Source organism: Kogia breviceps, chromosome 10 (genome assembly GCF_026419965.1).
Source record: "Kogia breviceps isolate mKogBre1 chromosome 10, mKogBre1 haplotype 1, whole genome shotgun sequence".
Taxonomy (NCBI): Eukaryota; Metazoa; Chordata; class Mammalia; order Artiodactyla; family Physeteridae; genus Kogia; species Kogia breviceps.
Window position 1 is genome coordinate 46,762,585 of NC_081319.1, and position 16,876 is coordinate 46,779,460.

Below are 16,876 nucleotides of genomic sequence, written 5' to 3' on the forward strand. Positions count from 1 at the left end.
CTTCCAAAGATATCATTTAAAGTATGAAAAGACAAGCCTCAGCCTGGGGGAAAATATTTGCAAATTATGTATCTTATTTGCAAATAAGATAAGGACGTGTATCTGACATATATCAAAAATTCTTATAACTCAATAAGACAAACAACCCAGTTAAAAATGGGCAAAAGATTTGAATAGACCTTTCGCCAAAGAAGATATTTGTGTGGCTAAATATAACATTAAAAGATGATCAACATTGCTAGTCATTAGGGAAATGCAAATTAAAATTACAGTGAGATTCCACCATACATTTATTAGAATAGAGATAATTTAAAGTCTAATAATACCAAGTGTTGGCAAGGATGAGGAGAAATAAAAACCCTCATACATTGATGGTGGGAGCGTAAAATGTGGTACAGTCACTTCAGAAAACAATTTGTCAGTTCCTTATAATGTTAAACATAGAGTTACAACATGACCCAACAATCCCATCCTGCAATACCCTAGAAAACTGACAGCATGTCCTCATTAAGAGTTTATGTAAATATTCACAGCAACACTATCCATAATAGCAAAAATCTGGAAATAAGTGAAATGTTCGTTACCTGGTAAATGGATAAAGAAAATCTAGTGTATCTATCTGATGAATTCTGTTCAGCAGTAAAAAGGGATGAACTACTTATACATGCTACAACATGGATAAACATTATGCTAAGTGAAAGAAGCCAGACACAAAAGACCACACATTGTATGATTACATTTAAGTGACTTTCTAGAAAAGGCAAATCTGTAGAGATGGAAAACAAATCATCGGTTGCCAAGAGATGGAAATTGGACTGTGATTGACTGCAAATGCACAGGAGAAAACTTTTGGGGAGTGATGGAAATATTGGGGTGGATTGGGGTGATGGTTGCGTAACTTTATAAATTTACTAGAAGTCATTGAATTACCACGTATTAACGGTGAACTTTACAGCATGCAGATCATACCTCAATAAAACTATTAAACAAAACCATGAACTCTTCCAATTTTAAAATGTTCTTGGGAATTCTCTGGCCGTCCAGTGGTTTAGGACTCTGAGCTTTCACTGCTGAGGGCCTGAGTTCAATCCCTGGTTCGGGAACTCAGATCCCACAAGCCGCAGGGCATGCCCCCCACCCCCCCAAAAATGTTCTCAACTAATTCAAATTCTTAAAGGACCTTTAAGAAAAAAAATACCCCAAGTTTATGGCGCAAGCCCTTGGACTGCCTACTTGCAACCCCAGTGCTAAGCTGCATGAATAGAAATTTAAATAAAGTAAAATCCTTGTCCTCCGGGAGTTTAAGATCCAAAGGGAGAAAATGGAACAGTAAACAGTTACAAAACCCTATGATAAATATTACAAGCAGGATGTGCAGGGAGGTTTGGGTCCAGAGAATGCCTGGCTCCGACTGAGCAGGGCTGGGGGTGCCACAGATGAGGCTGGACACTCAAGTGAGGTTTTGAAGGGTTCAGGAGATTGCAAGTGTAGAAAGTGGAGAAAAGGGGTGGGTGACATTTCCAGGCAGAGGGAACAGAATAGGCAAAGGCTCGGAGGTATGAAAAAGCAATTCCCTTTCTAAGAACTGAGAAGGTTGGAGATGTGGTTCACCTGGAGATGAAGAACAGGAAAGGAAGGCAGGGGCCAGATTGTGAAGGGCTTGGCAGGCAGTGTTAACGTCTTTGGACAAAAGATTAAGCAGGATTTATCTGTTGGAGGAATATGGGCATCCTTCTTGTGGCCTGAATTAAACTTTGTATATCTTGGAAACATCATATTGCACGAATTTAAAAAATATCCATTAATATACTGCTTATCATGTGCCAGGCACCGTTTTAATACTTTATATAAACCACTTTAATCCTATCAACAGTGATTCTCAAATTCTAACCTGCATCAGATTCACCTAGAAGTCTTCTTAAAACAGAGTTTCTAATTTAGTAGGTCTGGAGTGGAGCCCGAGAATTTGCATTTCAGTCCAGTTCCCAGCTGCTGCTGCTAGTTTCCGGGGAGCACACTGGGAGAACAACGGCCTTACACCCATCTTATAAGAAAGATATCATTATCATCACGATCATTCCCATTTTACAGAGGAGGAAACAGATGGAAGGTTAAGCAATCTGCCCCCAAGGCCATATAACTCTTGGTGATGGGGCTGGCAGTCAATGCCAGGCAATGTCTGCCGTGCTTCCCGGTTCACAGGTTGCAAACAAACAGAGTTAAGGGCTGGCATTTTCAATCCTTCGTTGCAACTATCAAAATATATTACACACATACACACACACGCTCATGCACAGGCCTTAACTGACATCTGAGATAAAAGAACTAGGGATGCTAACTGATGCCAAGGGGGTAGTGAGGGAAAGTCTTTGAGAAACCTTGAGTCCATTCCAATGAAGTATTATTTTGGTCCTACTGGATGAAGCCAGGATTCAGATATGCTCAAGTATCAATGTACAAAATGACTAATTAAATACGTAAAAGGAAATCATTAAATGTCACAACTCAAAACTGAAAGGTACATGAGTCCTCAATCTCTGTTGTTTTCAATATATTTATTTTAAATGTTTTATAAATTATGAAAATTAACAATATCTAGAGAAAATAACCTTGTTATACGTGCTGCTTTGGGGGGTGGGTAGTCCCAAGAAGAAAATGGCAATTCTTTCATGAATCGGCTTGCTTTTCACATCTTGATCTAATTTGTAGCATCTCCCTGGTTGCCTTCCAATAAACAACTTCTTCCCTAAATTGGTGGCATTATGTTATTTCTGAGATCTGAATCACAGAGACTGTAGTCCAAGCCTGCATGCTCCATCTTGTCGTTTGTGTAGAGTGCTGTATATCTAATTAAAGCTTCTTACAGGTCCATAAAAAGACCTAACATTAAAAAAGCAGTCTGGTTTGGAGAAAGCCCCAGGGCAGAATGAAGGAGGGGGTTCTTCATTAACAATAAACACATTTTCTTGAATTCAAAGTTAAGCAATCATATATTAATTTGTACTTGAATATTTTTAAATGTTGCCTAAGCATGATCAGATCATGTTACCACATTGATGGTGCGGGACTGAAAATGGGTCACGTTCTTGCCAGCAACACTCCAGCTTCCCAGGAAACACTGGGGATGAATAAATGATTTACCACGTGGCCAGGACTGCAGCCCTCTCTCTGGAAGAGAATTTGAGCCAACTTGATTTAAACCAAGGTATTATTCTATTCCTTTTCATTTATTGTTTTGCTATTCTTATGCCCTGTTGCCCTTATAGAATTTATTCAAAACCTGAGTTACACACAGCAATATAAATACTCTATTTTCCAAGGGCTTATCTACTAAGGCCATTGTTTTTGTGATTACTGTTCTATCTCAGGGGCTACAGACCTTGTGTGGAGGTCCTCAATCACTGGAATTCCCTTGGGAGACCATTAGCATGGTATTTTTTCCCCTTTACTTGGTTACAGGGTTCCCTGAATAGTGATATCTCCTAAGGAGAAAAGTGCAAGGCCTTCCCGTTTGCCAGTAACAAAGGAATGAATTCCACAAACCAAGTTAGAAGCTCTTGCTTAACATACTGCTAGAGTTAGAATGTCAGTGTCAAAGTGAGATTATTCTTTTATGAACTTTCTAAGCCAGTGTTATCCCAGAGTTGGGGCCTTGACTCAGCCCTGAGGGGCAGAGGCCCACCTGAGGCCTACAGCCCCAGGCTTTCCCCAGCCAATGATCCATCACCCCATGCCAGAGCCTTAGGGTAACTGGGAGTACCCCTTTAACCTTCTATTATTACCCTGAGGGTCTGTACCTCCCAGCAATCCACTCTTGCTTCCCAGTCATCTTCAGACACGCAAAGTAGATGCCAAGGAGACAGTCTGAAAAGAAAAGGCTTCTGACATTTGCAGGTCAGCAGAGACATTTGCTAAAGCCATCTAGATTTTTCTTCTCCGTCCAGTCAATTTAATCAAACTTGGAGCATCTAAGCAGCTCCCGCCTCCCCCCACATTGTGCCCTTCTTTGCTAGGGGGTTCTTCCTTGGGGGGGGGGGTGGAGAGCAGGGAGAATCATTAAGGGAAAAAGCAGGTTGGAGAAATCTGGCATCTGGCTTGTCATTCCCTTCCAGAAAACCCGGAGAGCTGATTTCCATTGTGCGCCAAGCTTCCAAGGGTGGGAGACGTGAGCCCCTGCCTCTGTCTCCCACCCTCCCAAACCCTCCTCTCCGGTGAGCGCTAAGTTCCCTTCGGGAGCCACCGACCTGGTGACCATGCCGCTGAAACATCCAGTGCAGTTAATGCCTGGAGTGTTCTGAATCCCTGACTTCACATGCTTTAACACTTCCCACGACCTTTCGCCTTTCCACGCTTTTCCAGAGGAGCCAGCCTGGCCAGGCAAGGGTCTCCCGCTGACCTTTAAAGCCAGTGCTGCATTCAGATGCTGGGCTTTTTCTCTTTTTAAAAAATGGCAACAAAATCAACAAAATTCCTTCAAATTGGGTTCCCAAAGAGAAGAAACTGTAAAGAATATGTATGTGTATAAATGAATGTATATTTAATTTTTTCCCTTTCCTTGCTTAAACCTGGGCGGGAGATGGGGGGAAACTTTAAAAGGGTAAAGCGCCTGGCACCCTCGGCACTGCGTCCCAGGACCTAGAGTCTGGTGAGGACGCGATCCCTTCCCTCCGATTTCCCCCGACGGCTCGCGCTACTTTTCTGGGCCATTGTCCCATGTCTCTAGTGCTTCCTCCTTAATCATCCCTTCTGTTCGGGCACCTCGCCCGCTTCCTACCGCCAGCCGCAGCCCAGACTCTCTGGGGTCAGGATGATGCCCCGATGCCCTCCAGCAGCCCGCGCGCCGGAGCCCGCAGGTGCGCCCCGCTCCGCCCCACCCCTCCCTCCCCGCGGCCCCGCCCCTCCCCCCCCGCGGCCCCGCCCCTCCCTCCCGCGGCCCCGCCCCTCCCTCCCGCGGCCCCGCCCCTCCCTCCCGCGCCCCCGCCCCGTCCCCGCCCCGTCCCCGCCCCCGTCCCTCCCTCCTCCGTGGCCCCGCCCCGGCGCTCACGTCACAGTGACGCGCGCCCCGCGCAGGCGCAAGTCGGTCCCCACCCCCTCCCCGCGGCCGGCCGCCCGTTCGGTATTATGATTAGCGCTGGGTGCGGGGATTCGGCGGCCGGGAGGGAGTTGTCGGCGCCGCGGCCGCTGCGGACGGACGCCCGCCTGCTGGCTGAGGTAGGAGCGAGCGCGGAGCGCGGCCGGGCGCGGCGGCCGTGGGCGGGGGTGGGGCCGGCCTCCGCAGCCTAGTCGCCTCTGCCGTTGCCGGGAGCCGTAGCCGGGCTCCCGCCGCAGGCGGAAAGTAAGTTGCGCGCTCCGTGCTCCCCGCTCCGGCCGCGTCGCGCGCCCGGGAGGACGCGGGGACCCGGCTGCTGTGGCCCCGACCCCGCGCGGCTGTGGCGCGGCCTGGCGGCCTGGCGGCGGGCGGCGGGCGGCGGCGGGGCCCGGATGGGAGCCGGCACTGCGGCTGCTGGCCGCGGGAGCCCGGAGGCCCTGCCCTTGCGTCCGCGGCGGGATTGCGGCACCTCGGGAGGCGCCCGCATCCCCGCGCCCCGCCCCGGAGCGGGCCGAGTGCGGCGCCCGCGGTGCTCCGCTCCCAGGTTTTCTTGTACGGTGTGTATTCTTCACCAAAGGTGTTTTCCTTTTTCAAAAGAATCTGGAAATCTGGCATAGCAGGGGGGTTCCTTGGTAAAACTGCAACCGTAAAATAGAATGGGGATATTGTTGTCTGTAGAGAAAGGGCATCGGGGTAAGGAAGGAGGAGCAGTGCCGTTCCCGAGGGACAACTAGAATTTTTCAGATTGGAAAACCTCCGTTCTTTTCCATAGTCATCGCCTGTTGATTTCTTTCTGGACCATTTTACACAAACCTTCCTGCCTTTTACTTGGACTTGGGATCCAGGAAAGTGACAGCCTTTTATACTGGGGGGCGGGCGGGGGGGGGTTCCTGGAGCTGTGCTGTTCCAACAGTTGCATCAGATAAAATTAAATAGCTTCATAGGGAATTAGGTTCAAGTCTAGTATTTGGAGGGGAGAGGAGGGATTTAGCAGTAGGGTTCTTCAGCCTATAGACGTCTGAGGATATCAGATTTTTCACACTGTCAAGTTACTTTTTTCCCCTAACATTTAATTGAGTACATTTCCACAGTTTTAGGAGCAGGTGGTAAAGCTGACTTAATGCGTTTCACGTTTTATGGTGAAAGGTGAAGCATGGCTAGCAGGTGATGGAACTGCAAATGTTCTGCATACTGATCAGATTCCACCTGATTCTTATCAAGCATTAGTTGCCTCAGTTTGGGTTCCTTGTATGGGGTTGGGGTGCTAGTCCCAAATCAGTCTAATTTATCAGAATGTATATCGGTGTACTTTAACGTCTGGGGTTGTCAAGCTTATGTAATCAATTTGTTAATTTATAATCTTGTTATATGGCTCTCCAGATTTATAAAATCATTCCCTTAAGGAAATCTGTCTTCAACGTCTGCTTAAATATTTCTCTTGGAATTGGATTCCCGGAGAGAAATGTTCTGTACTAGTGGTGATTAACGCATACTAATTAGACAAGTTTAAAAAAAAATCATGTTGATTCTTTTGACTGTCTAATTGTCTCTATTAGGAAAACATGACATTCCCATTTTACAGAACTAGAAATGAGAGAAATGATATTCCCAAGGTCACTTATTGAAGCAGTATAGTAATTGAAAGTCAGGTGCACTGTGTTAACTTTTATTAATACTCCATCTTTAAGGCTTTCCATGTAGGGAACTTTGACACCTTTCTGTTTTTTAAATTTGCACAGTTTTTATTTTCTTTTGTGCAGAAAAGTTACTCTCACCGTATTGATCTTTTTACTATTTTTAGTAAGTTTTTCTGTATTATTGCAGTAAGATCCATTTGTATAAAACATAAAGGGCTCAGAAGTTATGTAATTTTTATTATTCTAGAACAGAAGTATAGATTGAGCTTTTATGGGTCAAATGTAATCCCATAATCCTAAAATGAAGGCTTTCAAATGTCCTTATTAAAAGTGAAGGGCTTTCAGATATTTTTACTGGGCGCAGGAAATACTATTGGTCTTAACTTTACTATGGATGTTTCATATAGAAAGTGAAACTAAATAGAAAAAAAACTTTATTTTGGAGATATTGTGCAGCCCAGGTTCTAAGCACTGGTATAAATAAGGCTTGATTTCTCCCCTGTAGCAGCTTGTCTGAGCCTAAGAACTCATTACACAGCCCAGGAAGAAAAGGGTACAAGTACACTTTCCACATGGTCAGAATTTTAGGAATTAAAAACATAGATGTGAGGAACCCTGAAGACTTGATTTTACTGCATGCCAGCTGATTGCCTAACAACCAAGAGGTAGAATTTTTAGCTAAGATGCTTTTATAAGAAAACTAATTATTTAGAATATGGATACTTCCCAGTGTGCATGTATGTGCTGGTCAGCTCTTAGAGCAAGTTAGGTGGAAAAGTTGAGTGGTTTATAGCAGTTTTGAAGGTAAACTAACCTATGATCATTTATTCATGGAGCCTTTGTCTACTTTTGGGGCCCTGGGTTAGAGGATAGCAGTAGAAAAGTGAATAAAAGCTAGTTCTTGCCTTTACAGGCTATTGTACTTTTTGTTTTTTGTTTTATTTATTTATTTATTTATTTATGGCTGCGTTGGATCTTCGTTGCAGTGATTGGAGACTCTGTTGCAGTGTGTGGGCTTCTCACTGCAGTGGCTTCTCTTGTTGCGGAGCTCGGGCTCCAGGCCTGCGGGCTTCAGTAGTTGTGGCTCGCGGGCTGTAGAGCGCATACTAAGTGGTTGTGGTGTGTGGGCTTAGTTGCTCCGCGGCATGTGGGATCTTCCTGGATCAGGGCTGGAACCTGTGTCCCCTGCATTGGCAGGCGGATTCTTAACCACCACACCACCAGGGAAGTCCCAAGCTATTATAAATTATATTTACACCAAGGTAAACAATAACAGTAGGATCAAATGCTATGGTGACACATAGGCAAGACCCGTGGGCAGGGAACAGTCTGACTTGGGAATGCTTCACAGAGAAAGGTGATGGTTGAACCAGTCTTGAAGGATGGGTAGAGTTCCCAGGCAGAGAAAAGGGGAAGGGGCTCCAAGGGTTCAGGGAGGGTGAGGAGTGGGGCAGTACCTTTGGGGATGGAGGGGGACATGTTTTGTTATTTTGTTTTAGTTTGGGAAGAGCCGGTGTACAACCTCTTGGACTTAATAGCCTCACAAGTGAGCACTGGAAATGTGTTGTCTGTTCTGGATGATCTGGAGCTGCATTATTCACACTGCAGATTAATTCCTTATCTTATTTTTCCGTGTATCTGCTTTGGGTTGAGGCCTTAGATCCTGTGAGAAACCATTTCTTGCTGGCGGTAGGGGAGGAACCTGACTAAAGAGGATTCCTGCTCTATCTTTCCTGAACATTTATTTCTCTGCTGTTACTTCCAGAACCTCCTGAGATTCTGCTTTGGCACCTCCAGTGTTTGGCCACTGCTCAGGTAGGCTCTTGCCTGACAAAGAAGGCCTTTCTCTCTCTCCTTCCTTGTTGTGTCCTATTCCCCAGACTGCTGCCATGTGACTACAGCAGTTACTTCAGAGTTGGAGGGCATTGGCTGCCCATGCACCATGATGTTTTGAGTTCTGGAGTGTCTCCAGGCTCACAGCAAGATTGGGGGGAGGGTTGTCTGTCTGACTATCTAAACACATAACCCCTCAGCTACATGTTGGCCTGAAATGTGATGTTGATTATGAAATCAGTGCTCTAGAAATGTAGGTTACAGGACATGTAACTGGTCAAATCGTAGCCTCAGTGGGCCTTGGTTTCTCAGTTGTTGACATGCAGTTACCTTTCTCAAATCCAGAAGACTGTTCAGCTCCTTGGAGCCAGAGACCCCTTCTTTGATTTCTATATCCCCAGACCAGTGTAATGCTTCACACATAGTCAGTGTACCCAAGAAGTGTCCTGGTGAAGAAACTTTAAAAATCTGAACTTTAATTTGTTGCCCATTAGTGGATACCATACCCATTTTATCCAGATGAGTTGGATTGAAATTGTTCTTCATTCATAGAATTCTAGAGCTAGAAGCAAATCTTCCACTCTACACTGCCATGCAGTAGATGCTCAAGAAATGTTTGCTCCTGTCCTGAATTCCCTGAGTAAATGACTGCACCTGCTACCACTCTCCACTAGTCGTTCTAGATTGCCCTCTTTGCTTTGCCCTCTGTGCATTGAGTTCCTGGATTCTACTTGCTAAACGTGTCTCCTCCATTACATCCTCGCCATCACTGCCCGGGTACAGGCTGCCCTCATTTTTAAGTCTTTAATCATTTATTTTGGAGACATTTTCACTAGTCTCCTTACCTGTGTCCAAGCTCCAGTCTTGCCCTTCCAGTCTGATCTTCACTTTGCTGCCAGAGTGGTTTGTTTAACTGTCATCTCTGATTGGCATTCCCCTGCTCAGGATTCTTCCTTGGCTTCTTAGTGCCAGCTTTCATTTGTTCATTTAATAAAGTATACATGTATATTTTGGGCAGATGCTATACTTGGCGGGCCCTGGGATGGAGAGCTGAATAAAACAGACGTACGCGGGCTGAATTTATCATGTAGTCTAGTGGGGGACACAGATTATTCATCACATAATCACACAAATAATGATATAACCACAATTGTGATAAGGGCCATAATGGAAAAGGGCCTGATGCTGTGAGGAGGTGTGGGGGGCTGGTGTGCAGGAGTATGGGAGGGGAGGGAGAGGCTGTGGTCAGGAAGGTGACCTTTACGCTGGGCCCTGAAGCATGGTTAAGGGTTAGCCAGATGTGAGGAATGTCAACTGATGTGCATAGGATACAAGGACCTTTGGGTATTTGGCCCTTACCTACCTGTCTAACCTTGTCTCTTACACTCTGCTCTGCATGTATTGCTGTCCCAATCACACTAAGGCCTCTTTCCCACCATGGCCAATTTCATTTCTTAGCTCAAACAAAAAAATTAATTTCTCTGAGATGCCTCCTTGTGAACTCCTGAAGGCAGATTTAGGGGAAAGAACACCTCTTCCAGCCTCCTTGTCCCTTTGAGAGGTGTAAATAATATGGGGCAGCGGCCTTCCTATTATATCCAGTACAGGCATTTAGGGGCAGTTTCTTGGGCCAGTAAAGGGTGAGGGTACCGATATCAAACTAAGATGAGGAAGTAAGTATACAACCCCTCTAAAATATCAGACTCTCCTGAGAGGGAAGCCATTTGTGAAAAGTTGGGGAAAAAAGTCTTGGGATGATTTTGATCCCACTCACAACTTGCTAATATGTATTATCGCCTTTTGCTTTCGTAATAACTGTCCAAGGTGGTGATTATCTTTGTTTCGTAGAAAAAGACATGCCTGTTGGCAGAAGTTGAGTAATTTGTTGGGCTCCATGTCCTGTGGTACTCTTTTGTGCTAAGATGCTACTCCTCATATTTGCTGAATAAATGAATTTTGATCATTTTTAAAGTGCATCTCTATGGTGAAGATAATAAAAGTTGACTCTGTGGTACTTTGAAATGTGACTCTTAGGTTGCTTTCCCAGCTTTTCTCTGATGTTCCCTCCCCTTCTATGTGCAGACACACCTCTTAGGTCATTATATTGTCTTCATATTGCATAGCTAGGGGAAAATGTTTGAATAATGTATCTAACTGGGTTTAATATTTAGCCATGTTGCTTTTTTTATATTAAAGAGATTATATTTTAGGTAATGTAAGTTTCACTCTTACAGTATAACTTATCTAGGTAAAGTTCATTTTAGATTTCGGACATTATACTAACAAATATTCGTTAGACAAATTATGAAGCTATAGTGTGCCATATTTATGGATCTCTTTAAAATAGTCCAAATATCATACAGTCTTTTTTTAAGCAGTGGACAGAAGTAGAGCGATTGAATTTTAGAGTTTAGCTTTGTTTTACCTCATATTCTACAGGTTAAACAGTTCTCTCTTTATTGGAATAAAGCATTATGAGTACTACAGAAGACATTTAGAATGAGAATATTCAATCTGCATTTTCAAGGCTTGATTTTATCCTTTGTTCTCCTATTCTGTGAGCATTTGCTAATCCTCTTGTGAAGAAAAATGCTTTTTCAGAAACAAATGAAGAGAATGTAATATGCAAAAATACATTAAAATTGCAGCTTTGGTAAGGATAATTTTAAAAAAATAATAAATTTATTTATTTATTTTTGGCTGCTTTGGGTCTTCGTTGCTGTGTGCGGGCTTTCTCTAGTTGCAGCGAGCAGAGGCTACTCTTCGTTGCCGTGTGCGGGCTTCTCATTGCGGTGGCTTCTCTTGTTGAGGAGCACGGGCTCTAGGTACACAGGCTTCAGTAGTTGTGGCACGTGGGCTCAGTCTTTGTGGCTCAAGGGCTCTAGAGCACAGGCTCAGTAGTTGTGGCGCATGGGCTTAGTTGCTCCGTGGCACGTGGGATCTTCCCGGACCAGGGCTCGAACCCATGTGCCCTGCATTGGCAGGTGGATTCTTAACCACCACGCCACCAGGGAAGTCCCAAATTTTTTAAAGCAGGAAATAGAATCTTCCTAAATTGTACTTAAATTACTTGCTTGGTGTTGGCTATTCTGTGCCACTGGGGAGGACTCTTGCCATAACAAAATTGTATGCAAACTCTAAAGGTGAAGTTATTTTCAAGGTGCCATTCAATTTTTAGATGACCAATAATTACCTGTCTTTTGAATGGTTATTTGCCTGCAATTTCCTTTCTCATAGAGCAGTTTCTAAGCATTTCAAAAGGTTTTTAACGGAATTATTTATTTAACTTAAAAAAAGTTTTACTTTGCAAAACTTTCTGTTACAAGTTATGTGAATCTTTTAAAATATTTATTTATTTATTTGGCTGCGCCGGGTCTCAGTTGCGGCATGCGGGATCTTTAGTTGCAGCATGTGGGATCTAGTTCCCTGACCAGGGATTGAACCTGGGCCCCCTGCATTGGGAGTGTAGAGTCTTTGCCACTGGACCACCAGGGAAGTCCCTGGAATTATTAATTAATAATGTTTATTAGGTGAGTTTTTGGCACTTTGGTGACATTAGGGAATTTCCTCTTTTTAGTTGATGGCTGGGTCAGGTAACTCACATGGCATGTCAGAAATGTCAAAATAGATTTATTTTAGTGCTCTTGTTTCCCTGGGAATTAGAAAGTCCTACGTCAAAGGGGGAGGCATTGTTTTATTTCAGGAAAAAATGCAGGACCCAGGAGTCAATTTAGGCAGCTCTTACTTGGGCATAGGAAGTCCTTATCCTATTTGACCCTGCTTTTCTCATCTGTTAAATGGGTATGATACTTCCATTGTATTCTAGGTTGTAAGTAATAAATTATATGACATATGTTAAGAATCCAGTGCATACATAGATTCCCAGTAGTTGAATTGTTTACTCTTTTTGAAACCTACATTAAAACAAAACAGTGGGCAGTTGTGGCAGTAGAAGACATTTTTAAAACTTGAAATGAGACAATGAAAAGAAAGGTCACCTGTAGTTTTGCTATAGGACTCATTTCTATATAAACCTATTTAGGTTAGTAATAGATTTTTAGGAAAGTAGTATGGGTAATAATGAGAGAGATCTAGTAAGTCAAGACAAAAATTGGTGTTTATGGAACTTTAAAGTGAACAGTGTTTTTAAATTGGTTTAAATTTTCTAACGACCTTATTGTTATGTCACTCGCATGTTAAAACCTATAGTTTTCCTCTTCTTTTGAGACCTCATATCAACTCTGTGATGTGAAGCTGCTTCTGTGCATTTTTAACTCTTTAATGGCACTTGAATTAACCTTAAGGATAATTCAAAGATACGTGGTGAATTATTTAGTCTAGCAAGTTTTCCATTGATTTTGAGAAGCTAAGAGTTCATCACAGTTCCCTAAATGGTGAGCCACTAGGTAGTTTTCAAGATCAGCCTTCCTAACCCTATTAAACATATCTCACTTCTACCCCATGGCCTAACTTCACGCACATTGGCGTTCTCCTTTCGGAAGCCGTATGCACTCTCTGCTACCTCTTTCCCCCACTGTGAGGAATGGTGTTCCACTGCTCCCGAGGAAGTTGGTAAGGCCTCATCTGTGGGTTGCCCCGTCCTTGAGGATCCTGCCTTTGGTATCCTCTGCTCTTCCTTTGACGGAACTCACTGAGGTTAACTTGTATAATTGATTGTCTTTTTATATGTAGATAACTTATTTGTAAGATTCTAAAGGACAGGGACTGTGTTGTGTTCTACACAATTAGGGCTCAAATGTTTGCTAATAAAAACAGACTCAGTGTTCCTGTTCCTTCCTCAGCCTGAAGAAATTGCATACTTTGTCCCTCAAGGGAGGTAGAATATTTCATTGAATATGTCTTGTTTGTTAAGATTACATAAATATGTATGTATATTTTCAGGGAAATTGGTTTACTTTATAGATCTCAATGGAAAAGTAAATTGAATGAATAATTATGTACAGAAATTCAAAATTTTCATAACATCTGCCTTTCCTAGATTAAAAGGTAGCACACATCTGTGAAAAATTTGAAAAGAACAGAAAAGCATAAAGAGAAAGAAAACGACAATTTTACCAATTAACATTTTGGTATTTTTAGTATATATGCAGACAAATTACATGCTTTTAAAGAAATTGGGATCCTATGCCATGAAATTTGGTATGTGAATTTTTTTGCTTAATATTTTATTGTGACAGTTTCCCATGAGATTAAATAGCTTAAAAATATAGCAGCATAGTGTTAATGTTAGGTATACCATTTCCTTATTGTAGACCTTTCTGTTTTTTTCTGAGATAGTTAGATATACTTTTTTTTTTTTTTGGTCACACTGTGCGGCGTGTGGGGTTTTAATTCCCTGACCAGGATTCGAACCCATACCCCCTGCATTAGGGGCACATAGTCTTAACCACTGGACAGCCAGGAAAGTCCCTGATTTTTTTTTTCTCGTATATGTATATCACTGAACATTGTTGAATGTAAATATTTGTTCGTGTCTTTATTTCTTTAAGACATAAATCTAGTAGTAAGATTATTAAATCGAGGATATTAATTATTTTAAGGCTCTTGATACAGGTATTGCCAAATTGCTTTTCAGAAAGGTAATTTGCAGTCCCAATAGTGTGAGAGAATCCCCAAATGATTCTGCCTTTTAAGGCAAAGTCAATGAAATGTTAGGTGCCAGTATTTTTGTTAATGGATCAATTTTTTTTTTTTCTTTTCCAGCATTCTTTTTTGACCACTTTTTCATGACCATCTTTGTCACAATATTAGCGGGAGGGGGGGGATAAAAAGACAATAGGGAGTTAAAATGAGTTTTGACAGTATTAATAAAAGCTTTGGAAGACAGATTTAGATTATTAAGTTTTTAAATTCTCCATAACTTCCAACTTATATTCTGTTTTCCTGGCCAAGGAGTAATTGTGGGTTGGCTTTATTTATTTTGGAGTAATTTCTACACACCAACTTGTGCTTAAATCATTATTTATTATGTGGGCACTTTATACCAGGGCTGTCACCATACTAATTTTTTAAATCTCACTTTACCATCAGGTAGAAATGATGACATTCTTATTAACATTTTTCATCACTTTAATGAGAGGCAGTTCTGTTTAGGAATTTGAACTTATTATCTGTGCTGCTGCTCCAGGATTTGTGGCTTGGATGTTAACCCCTTTCTACAAATACTAACTGCTGCTTTCCATCCGTTAATGGATTGCCTGACTCCTGAATTCATTCAAAAATTCCTTGATGTGTCCTGGAATATAGCTTGTTTACTTAGAGGAAATAAAGATTACTTAAACCAGCACTTTAAGGGATAGCAGATCTGTGTTGGCAACCCAGTCACTGCCTCGAGAGACTGGAGCAGGCTTTTCAGCCTGGCATTCCTGGTTACCTCAGTGGCCCTGAGTCCATTAAAATTGACTACCTCGAAGAAAACTTGCAGAACATACTTCAGGCAGTTACCTTCCCTTGAAAAATACTTTATTAGACATTTGGAGGTACATTTTTGTCTGTTGGGACATTTTTCATTATAAATGGTTGACTGAAATCTTCTGGTTTCCATCGTGATTCCGTTCAGTGGCTACCGACTGATACTACCTGATACCCACAATTCAGCCAATCCAGTGAAGAACTCTGGATTCTTCGGTAACTTGGGATGTGTTGACCTGTTTGTGGTTTCTTCTTTTTCTTTTTTGGCTGTGCCCCACTGCATGTGGGTTCTTAGTTCCCGGACCAGGGATCGAACCCACGCCCCCTGCAGTGGAAGCACAGAGTCCTAACCACTGGACCACCAGGGAATTCCCTGGTTTCTTCATCTTTGATTTATAGCTTATATTGATAACACCCAGGAGGAGGAGTGCTGTTCTAGAAATGTGGAATGTTGTTTACTTTGGATGAAAGGAACAGCAGTGGTCACTGCCACTGGGGTTGTGTTTATTTTGCTTGATCTGGAGGTTGTTGATATTCCTGGAGGATTGAGTCTACTGTCTTCTTTCCAGCCTATACCATTTTTGTTATAGGTATCTTTGAAATTTTAGCAGTTAGATCAGGGCAGTAATTTTCATGGAGAGTGTGTTAGTTCCTTCACTTAAGTTGGCTTTTCTCTAAACATACGTTTAGTCTGATATTTCCCCTAAGTAAGAGTAACAGTGTTCATTTTTTTTGCTGTTTGTAAAAGATACCAGATAATTTCCATGTGTAAGAAGCTTAAATACAGTTTTAGCATGGCTTCATAAAAACTCATCTTTTAGCTGTATGTATTGGAGGGAGAGTATTGGCACAGATACTCTTTTTCAAGCATGTAATTTGTTTGGGAGGTTTTTGAATATTCGTGGTCTGGTTTGGGGGGGAATTTGGGAATTTGTAATATCCCGAAATGTAGAGAGGCTATAGAAGTAGCCTGATTTTTGCACATGGCCCTTTTTGTTTGACCGGCTTTCTCATGCCGTGGATTGGTTGATAATGAGTATCCATGCGGAGCCACCTTTGCTCAGTGCGCTCTTCCTCACCTGTCCTAGGGAGAGGTGTGTTTGGAGACCTTTGTTTGATATACAGACCACACTGCAGTGGTGAAGATATCAGTGAAAAGCCAGAAGTGAATTTTGACAATAACAGGGTGAATTCCAACTTGACAGTAGGTTTAACAGAGGCTGGTTTTACAACTGTTTTCAGCAGCTTGCAAAATGTGTGTAGGGCCGCCCACACTTCCTTCCTCTTCTCCAGCCACACCCTCCCTCACGCCTCAGTTGCTTCTGGTCTCTTTAGTAAACTGGGAGAACATCGGTGTGTTCTTGCAACACATACTAGTGCTTGTTTCTCAAACATGGATTTCCATGTTATAAACACCCTCGCCTGGATGGCCTGTTTCATTTAGGTCCTGCCTAGCTATATGCCTGTGTGAGCACATGCTGAATAAGAAGACTGCTTTAGAATGGCCTAATTTAGTGCTTTTGCTGGTTTAAAAGATGTCTTCTTAGCTATGTAGTCATTAAAAATAGTGATTTAGAAGAACATAGTGCATGCCAAAATGTTCATCCTATAGTAGAGGAGAAAGTAGTCATAAGACTTCATATACAATATCTTAGCTTTGTAAAGAAGCATAGGTGTAAAGAATATACACTCAAACCTGAAGAGAGGTCATCCTAGATGAAATTATAGGTGTTTTTTATTTGTCTGTTTTTAATCTGTGGTGCTTTTCTTCATTTCCCAAACTTTCTAAAGTGAACTTGTTTTGTGGAGAGAAGTACTTGGAAAAGGTTACACTGCTCCCCCCCTCTCCAGTTTATGTGTGTGTGATCCCATTTTATTAAAACCT

The 16,876-nt window shown here is 42.6% G+C and overlaps 1 protein-coding gene across 6 annotated transcripts in view; it reads left to right on the plus strand.

Moving 5' to 3' along the window:
- SNRK (SNF related kinase) overlaps nt 1-16,876 on the plus strand; it is a 227,731-nt gene that overhangs the window by 162,306 nt on the left and 48,549 nt on the right. The window contains exons 1-2 of one of the 6 annotated variants that reach the window (XM_059077977.2): nt 5,091-5,211; nt 8,492-8,541. The exons of 1 other annotated variant lie outside the window; for it this stretch is intronic. In XM_059077977.2, coding sequence (XP_058933960.1) covers nt 5,122-5,211; nt 8,492-8,541 — 140 coding nt within the window. In that variant the 5' untranslated portion in view covers nt 5,091-5,121. Of the gene's footprint in view, nt 1-4,797; nt 4,854-5,090; nt 5,212-5,288; nt 5,336-8,491; nt 8,542-16,876 lie in introns of those variants that run through there. 4 more of the 6 variants (XM_067005635.1, XM_059077979.2, XM_067005637.1 and 1 more) reach the window with 4 other exon arrangements.